General features: G+C 46.3%; 1 protein-coding gene across 1 annotated transcript; it reads left to right on the top strand.

Annotated features, from left to right (window-relative positions):
• The first annotated feature begins 74 nt into the window (after window positions 1–74).
• On the top strand, window positions 75–7,987 carry LSM3 (LSM3 homolog, U6 small nuclear RNA and mRNA degradation associated). The gene is made up of 4 exons (XM_006078882.3): window positions 75–213; window positions 1,393–1,503; window positions 3,495–3,590; window positions 7,687–7,987. Exons 1-4 carry the CDS (start codon window positions 193–195, stop codon window positions 7,765–7,767), a joined length of 309 nt encoding a protein of 102 aa, XP_006078944.1. The 5' UTR covers window positions 75–192; the 3' UTR covers window positions 7,768–7,987.
• Window positions 7,988–8,821: the final 834 nt, after the last annotated feature.

Below are 8,821 nucleotides of genomic sequence, written 5' to 3'. Positions count from 1 at the left end.
TAGGCCACACCCCACTCCGCCCCAGCCCCGGAGTACCAATGCCAGCTGCCGGAAGCGAGAAGCCGCAAGACCGATTCCTTTCTACTTCCGGTGCGTTGCGTTCTCGCGTTTCCAGAGACCTGAGGCCGGGGTGGGGGAAGGGGGGGGTCTCGTATTCTCGCGAGAGGCGGGAAAGAGCGCAGGGTTTGAAAGATGGCGGACGACGTGGACCAGGTGAGTGTCTTCTGAAGCGCCAGCTCCGAAGCTGCTTACTTGTTCCCGGGCCTGGTTCTGCGCGGGTTTGCCTACCAGGGTTGCGTTTTCCAGTCTCACAGGAAGGTGGCCAGTTGTGCCGCCTCTTTCTGGGTCTTCACGGCCTCAAATCTGCCTTTTGGCTAACCGCGCCCCCTCCGAATTTTACGTCGGGCCTTGAGATGTTTTACTCTTCGAAACCCGCTGAAAACTAATTATTCCTCACTCTCGCCACTTCCTTTCTCTTGAGTGTATTTCTGTTTGCCAGATACTATTTAAAATACATCAAGTTAATACGTTGGCCCTTTTTTACTCCTCGCAATAATCATGAAGGGAGGATGCTGCTAAGTCGTGTCCGACTCCTGCGAGCCCGCGGGCTGCAGCCCGCCAGGGTCTTCTGTCCACGGAGTTTCCCAGGCAAGAACACTGGAGTGGGTTGCCCTTTCCTCTTCCAAGGGGTTCCTCCCGACCCCGGGATCGAATCCGCGTCTCCTGAATTGCCATGCGGATTCTTTACCAGTCATTTGTAAATACGGAAACTGAGAATTAGAGATGGCACTGTGTTTAATCCCAGTTTCCAAGTGTCAGAATCAGGAGTTGAGCCCACACGCCCAGAGTCACAGGCAGTGCCTTCACCCGTTATTCTATACTGCATGCTAAATACTGATATATTCATCTTACGGGCCAAATGGCGCCCTAAACTCAGCCTGCCCTGAGCTGCATGCATAATCCTCCTTCAAACATTGATCTCTACTTAGCATTCTCTCGTATGTGGTCGTCATTAAGTGTATGGTCTTCAGGCTACTAAATGATAACTTGAAATAAAGGTGAAGTCCCTGAGAGAGTGACTCCCCTCCACCCTGAGATGGGGTCAGACAGTTCGGATTTTGAGGGAACAGAGTCATGTTATTTTGTCCTACCTCCTCTCTGTCTTCTTCGTAATCCAGCACTTAGTGTTGGGCACTGCTCTGCACCTTCATACACGGTCCTTCAAGCCTCACAACAGCGGTGTTAGGTAGGCGCTGTTGGTACATGCATTGTGCAGATTAGGAGAGTGGGGCGCAGGGGGGCTAAGCGGCTCGCCCGCCCACACACAGGGCGCGGGGGTCCCGCTCCTTCACTCTAGTCCTGTAGCGCCACTCAGCCTGTTTCTTTCATCAGCAACAAACGACCAACACTGTGGAAGAGCCCTTGGATCTCATCCGGCTCAGCCTGGACGAGCGCATCTACGTGAAGATGAGAAACGACAGAGAGCTCCGAGGCAGGCTACATGTGAGTGAACTGTCCCCTTGAGATGGTTTCCCTCTCCCTCCTCCTTTGAAAGGTGGAAACTGTCTGCTCTGGAAGAGTGTGCTGACTGTTGACCTGAAGGACGTGGAGAGTCACCCATATTTCTAAAGGCCAAATGCGATGGTGTTTTATTCAGATTTTTAACATGTTTTCCTCTTAATGGAAATGGTGTATTTATTAAAGAACACTTTCATTTCTTTAATTTTTTCCTTTCTATTTTTTTGTCAATAACATTTACTTGTTCTCCATTCTCATTTAAGTGTTCTTTAAACTACTGACATATATATATATATTAACTTGTGTTTTGTTGTGAAAAATTTTAGATAGCGCAGACATACGTAGAGTAAAAGTAGAATGCTATTTCTTCTACCAGTAGCCATTCCTTCTATTACGTCTGTAATCTTTCAGGTCTTTTCTCTATATTTACATACATGAACATGTGTCTGTGTGCATATATTTGCATTGTATACACTAATGACTTTGCAGAATTCTTTACGTGGTAGTAGTGATACCAAAATCATTTTCCATTTCTTGCTGCTAAAAGTAATGCTGCATTTTTATACGTAGACCTTTGTTTATATCTGCAAATATAAATATTTCTGTAGGATTGGTCCTTTGAGATGGTTCCATTTATTCATAAAGAGAGTATATTAAAGGTTTTGTCTCTTCTTGGTAACTTATTTCTTTGCTGAGTGTGTTCTTTTTATCATTGCCATTCTACCCTAAAGTGCTAGTTTTTATCCAGCACTAAACCAGGTGCTGTTATTCTGAGTGTTTTGCCTGTAATATCTCATTTAATCTCTATAACAACTTTGTGAGTGCAGATATTCATTATCCCCATTTTGCATTTGAAGAAGCTCAGGCTCAGAAAGGTAAAGTTACTTGATTAAGGTGACACAACCAGTAGAAAGGAGGGCCAGACGAGGAACCTAAGCCATCTGACTTCACTGTCTCTTCAGTACCATGATTCTACCTAATATGAAACCTAAAGGTAAAGAACCTCCTGTGCTTGGAAAGGAAGTGAAGACCTAAGTCTTAAATTGCAGAAAGGAAGATGATCCCCAGGACATGGAATAATGGCAGCTTTGCAGAGAAAAATAGAACTGAGCTTTTTCACCTGAGCCAGTGGCACATAGACAGGCCCTCCCGGACAGACATGTTGCCTTAACTCCTGGAGGCTTTTTCAGCCCCTGTGTGGACTCGCCCGCCCCGCTTCTTCAGCCCCTGTGTGGACTCACTTCCTCTGCACTGAATGGCCCCGCCCCGCCCCGCCTTCTGTTTTGGGGCCTCATCTGTGGATCTTTGCTCTTGTTGGTGTGCTTTGCCTGGCGCTTCCCTGTGTGGCTAATTGGCTGCTTTTATTTTGATGTGAGCTGGTGAACCATTTAACACTTGACTAGAAGTAACTGAAGTGGGTTCTAAACAAGACCCTGTGCCCCCGCTCTGGAGGCTCACCATTTGGTCAGATGCCTGAGCTTTGGAGCGTAGGTTGAGGGCATCCCTGAGTATCCGAGCTGCACTGCGCGCTGACTGTGCCGAGCGGTGGGTTGGGGCGAGGCTGTGAGAGGTGCCGGCGCTGCTGCGCGCCCTTCCTCTGCGGCGCTGTCTGGGGCAGGGAGGTTTGAGGGAAGCGTCTTGTGCCTTTGGGAAACCAGTGCTGTCGTCTTAGCAGTTACAGAAGTGGTTTTCCTTTACTAGACAAAACTTCCAATTATTTTGAGTAAATTCATCTTTGACCATAAACAGTTTTATATTTGTGTTAGGTCAATTAAGTAACCGTGGGAGATGGTCTGCAAAGAAACAGTGTATTATATTAGTACAGCAGAGTTATTTTTTATTTGCATGTAAAGTTTGTGGTGTAAGTATTAATGTTATGTGTTACTTGTAATTGAGCCATTTGCATACTGTAAGCCCTGTTTATTTTTTCCTAATTTGCTTATTAAATTTCTTGGTCCCTCACCTTCCCACTTCAGGCTTATGATCAGCATTTAAATATGATATTGGGAGATGTGGAAGAGACTGTGACAACTATAGAAATTGATGAAGAAACATATGAAGAGATATATAAAGTAAGTCATGCAGTTCTAGTCAACACGTGCAAAATGTCAGTTCTCAGAATACAGCAACTTAATACTTACTTATGGAAAGCCTTTCATGTTTTGATACCTATTCATGGCCTCAGTAGAGTGTAACAATTAAAAGCAAAGGCTTTGGAGTTGGACAGACCTGGGTTTGCAGTGTTGGCTTGGCCACTTCCTACCTGGGATATGTGGGGCAGGAAGCACCTTTGCAGATGTGACTTCCTCACTGGTGGGCAGGAATGCTGGTCACTTCTGTTTGGCTTGCCAGGATGCACTGAGATATGGCTGTGTGTAACGTTAATACAGGACGATGTTTTGTTTGATGTGAATTTATCTATCAGTACTTGTTGGAAACTAAAACTGAGAAATTAAAAAATAACAACTCATTAAAAACAGTAAATCTATCGCATGTTGACATAAGTAACATTCTTATGAATACGAACTATATTTTCTGAAACGAAACATTTAGTGAGGAGTGTCTTTGTTTTATGTTTTGCAAATGCTTGACTTAATAGACAACATTTAGTTACATCTTTTCCTCTGCATTTAATCTGTTGTGCTACGCTATGGTTGAACATCACACGGATAGGTTAACTGGAATTGACAGAGGGTTTTTGTGGATGCTTGCCTTTGATGCTACACCCAAACTCAACGAGCAGTAGTTTCTTAAAGGTTAGTTGTAGTGTGGAATCTAAGACTACATCGGTGAACCTCCGTACTCTTGTTATATGTAGGTTCATTGGTACCTTGCACTTGGAATGGATCTTGTATATATGCATAATTTTGTTACATCAAACTCTGGTCATTTGGAAAGTATTAGTTCACTGAATTACGCAGATCTTCCATATATTGGCACATTTTATTCTTCAGTCTTGTAAGTACTGAGAAGCCGTCTCTGACCCTCCTCTAGTATCGTGCTTTCCTGTGTAGGCTCAGGCCACAGGGCCGCCGGGATTCATGTCTTGACTCTGTTGCTTACCAGCTCTATAATTGTATCAGTTACCCAACTTGTCTGTGACTGAGTTTCCGTGCCTGTAAAATAGGGATGGTAATACCCACTCATTTCATACTACCGTTGAGGATTCATTGGGAGATTCCATGAAAAGCCTTCAGACGGCGACAGGCACATAGTAAGTGCTCCGATGTTAGCCTTTGTTGGTTTTGTGCTTCTGCTTTATCCCGGCTCTCCTCTTTTCAGGCACTCTTGACTCCTTGGCTAGTTCTCTTTTTCCTCCTGAACATGGATTCTTTTGATTTAATGCGCGTTTTTCCCTCTCTCGTGTTAATTGGTAGTCACGTCTGCTATAAGCCAGCAGCCTGTGATGGCAGCACAGCATGAAAGCCTGAGCTCTGGGTGAACAGATCTTTGTTCACATCCCGGCTGCTGCTGATTAGTTTTGTAACCTTGGGCAAATTCTAGAAATTCTCTGAGCCTCGAGGACCTGCTCAGTAAAATGCCAGTGCAGGAATCGTGCCTTCCAAGACGCACGGCGTTTGGTGCTTGCGAAGCTGGCGGCGGGTGGTGGTTGGTGGCCATTACGATTATGGATAAATCTGTGTCTTTTCTGAGCGTCACTCTTTTCTAATATTCTTACTGCATAAATACCCACTTTGGATGTTATCTTAAACTCAGTACATCTAAAACTAGACTCCCGGTGTTCTTCACCTTCAAAATGACGTCATTCTCAATTCCTTGTTTATTTGGACCCTTTATCTCAGAGTTTTGTATAACAAGTCAGCCCAAACCTTAGTGTCTTAAAAGCACACCCACTTATCAGCTTGCAGTTTCTGGGGGTCAGGTGTCCAGACTCAGCTGGGTCTTCTGTGTTAGGGTCTCTCACGAGGCTGCACAGGGTCTGGGGTCTCATCTGAAGACTACAGTTGGGAAGGTTCCGCTGCTAAGCTCACTTTGATGATTGTTGGGAGGATTAATTTCCTCAGGAGTTTTGAAATATGGGCAGACGCAGAGCTTGTTAGAAATGCAGGTTCACAGGCTCCACCCTGGCCTACGGAGTGAGGATCTCTGGGCATGGAGCCAGAAAACGGCCTTAAAAGCTGTTAAACAGGTGACCTTATGCACAGTAAAACTTGAGAACGCTGAGAGATACAAAGAGTTAGATCCATTCATGGCTGACAGACAGGTATACTTGATTTAACGTACTAAATTTATAGGTATTACTTGAATTTACTGTTCAGGGTTTTCTTTTTATGTTCCAGTACCTAAGAAGCTCATAAAACATAGTTTTTACATGTTAAAATAAGTTCTGGAACCCTAGCTATTACCAGTACTTTCTGCCTGGCACAGAAGCAGCTCTCTGTCAGAGCTACATGGGGTCAGCTGTACAGATTCCTGTAAGCTAAGGACGGGTTGTCACTGTCCCTCCCGCCTGCACTGTGGCAGAGCAGGGACAGGATGTCCGCCGCCATAAACACTCGCTTTCAGAAAAGGGGAGGACCCTAAGCAGTCCCTGGTCCTTCAGTGACGGATCCCCTGGGAGGCGTGAGTAGTGAAAGTATGACCTGTGCGATACTTGGGACATACTTATACTAAAGAAACTTACTCTTTCTTTGTATGGAGCTCTTTATCGGTCGTCTGCAGTTACTGTGAAATACGGGGCTGCAGTGCTGACAGAAGCACTCAAGTCTGCTGGGCGTGCAGTTTGTCACAGGCTTTTGTCAGCCGGTCACCGCATCCTGCGTGAGTGCCGTTTCTTTAGAACTTACGGCTTCTTGTGTTTCCCGTCTGCTTCCTTCCAGCCTGCTCTCTGGGCCCGTAACCCCGAAACCCTTCTCTCGGTGAAACTCGCAGAGGCCTTTGTGTCTCTAGTTACCCACCTCTAACGTGGGCTCCTCTACAAAGTAATGTTGGCTACCCTGGGTCACCTGCTAATGTAAACTTGAATGGGAGGGCAGCACCCTTATCTCATCTCCCCTCAGGGCTGAGTTTCTTTAACTGAGAACATGGACAGGGCTGCTTTGTGCCTCGGCGCTGTTTTTCTTGTTTTTTGTCCACAGTTTGGAGTCTAAAAACAGTTGGCTTTTCTGACCTTATGAATGCTGTTTCTTATCATCGCTGCTTGAAAACCTGCTAGTTATCGCCTGAGCTCGTCTCTTCCTTACACTGCCCTGCCCAGCGCATCAGATTAACAGCAACACTACCAATGTTTGGCTTTTTCTAACCTTTTCCCCAAAACCTAGGTTGGGGATGTCTTTAGGCTACTTTTTAGCTACTTTCTAGTCAGCAGCTTTGGGACTGCCCTGGTGGCTCAGACGGTAAAGCGTCTGCCTACAGTGCGGGAGACCTGGGTTCAGTCCCTGGGTCATGAAGATCCTCTGGAGAAGGAAATAGCAACCCACTCCAGTACTCTTGCCTGAAAAATCCCATGGACAGAGGAGGGTAGTAGGCTACAGTCCATGGGGTCGCAAAGAGACACAGCTGAGCCACTTCACTTCACTTCACTTGAGGCAACAGTTTTACTGAGGCATGAGAAGATTTCAGACCTTCCTTGTCTGTTTCCTTACTGCCTAAGGCTCACTCACACAAAAGATACCCATTCCATATTGAGTGGATTAGTGCCACAGTGAAGCAGCAGGGGAGGATTTTATTTGTGCCCACAGTCTCCAGTGAGGCTTTAGCTCGGTGCACCAGCCCTCCTCGTGCTCAGTCAGGGACCCCGGCTTACTGGCTCTGCCGTCCCCAGCATTCTCCGTAGTCTGAGTCCATGTTGGGGGGAGACCCCAGAGGGGCCTTTGTGGGAGGCTTAGGGTCAGCCGTCACTCCTGCTCACTTCTCATTGGTTAGAACCCAGGAGTGTGAGGAATGTTGAGCTGTGTGCTGGGAAGAGGGGGGACGGGCTGCCTGGATGGCTGCAGCCCCTCCCCTGGCTGTGTTCCAGGAAAAGAAACACTCCGGAGATGGTTCTTTGTGTCACAAAGGTAAGTGACCAGGGTTTTAAAGCCATCTGTTTGTGTTATGATGAATCTGTGGGTTTTTCTTTCCAAATTTCTATCTCAAAAAATGAATACTACTACTACAAATTTGTACAAATGGGTTCTGTGTTTTGTTTTTTTTTTCCTCTTCCAGTCAACAAAACGGAATATTCCGATGCTCTTTGTACGGGGAGACGGTGTTGTGCTAGTTGCCCCGCCACTGAGAGTTGGCTGAAACGGAGAATTTATCCCGTGTGGAAGATGGCTGTACTGTGATTGCCGCTTTGAATGTGGAAGATATTCAGGAGAGACCGATGTACATCTTGATACTAAGAAATAACCAAGAATTCTTCCACTCCTGAAATAAGTTGGTTTGTAGATAACTCACAAATTCTTCAGCTAAACAGCATTTTTATTTTTCTCCAACCTTTCCAATAAATGTGGTCACCAAGATACAGAGCTTTTTCAGGAATTGATTTGCTCCACTGTTTTTTGCACAATTTCTGGTTTTTTTCCTTTAAATTAAACGTGTCATTTCCTCTTTGGTTTTTAACGTGGTCTCCTGTCCTGTGAATTCTTTAAAAGAAGCACGTCTTCTGTTCACTTGGCTACTTGTTCTGCGTCTGCTGTGTTTGCAGCACCAAGTTGGGTCCTGGGAACTGCAGTTTTGTGGATCTGCGGCCCTCCCTGGACCCTCCGGGAAGGCACTTGTTGAGGCGCAGTGACTGCAAGGCAGTGAGCGCCGTGCTGGTGGTGGCTTACGCATATGGGATGCCGTGAGCACGCAGGGACCAGCGCCCAAGCCAGAACCACCTGGCTGGGCGGGTGTGGTGGTGGTGATGCCGTCTCATCGGAAACACTAGCGCTGCGGTGAACAGTGACACCCGGGGCTGTTCCTTCTGTCTGGCCTGATTTTCTAAGGTCGGGCTTCAGTGGTGGTTAATCCATTATCTAGCGCACTGTGCTAACATGCAGTGTTTTAAGCCACGTGCGAGAAAGATGCTTTCGTTAGACATTGTATAAAGTGGTTTCATTTTCTTTATTGTGCCTGTTCCTATAAGTCAGTGGAGACGAGAAAACAAGCGTGGGCAAGCCGACAGAGGCTTCATCTATGTCAGAAGACAGGAGAGAGCCTTCTGCCATCCGCACACTTGGTCCAGGCTTCAGGGAGTCCCAAGAGGGAACCTGCTTACAGCAGCCTCTTCACTGTTGAAGAAGTGGGACTGTGTTTCTGATGGTGGCGAGTGCTTGATCCTTTGGATCATCCTTCCTGAACAGAACACTTGTTT

The sequence above is a fragment of the Bubalus bubalis genome, chromosome 21 (assembly GCF_019923935.1).
Source record: "Bubalus bubalis isolate 160015118507 breed Murrah chromosome 21, NDDB_SH_1, whole genome shotgun sequence".
Taxonomy (NCBI): Eukaryota; Metazoa; Chordata; class Mammalia; order Artiodactyla; family Bovidae; genus Bubalus; species Bubalus bubalis.
This window is presented reverse-complemented; position numbering and strand designations above follow the sequence as displayed.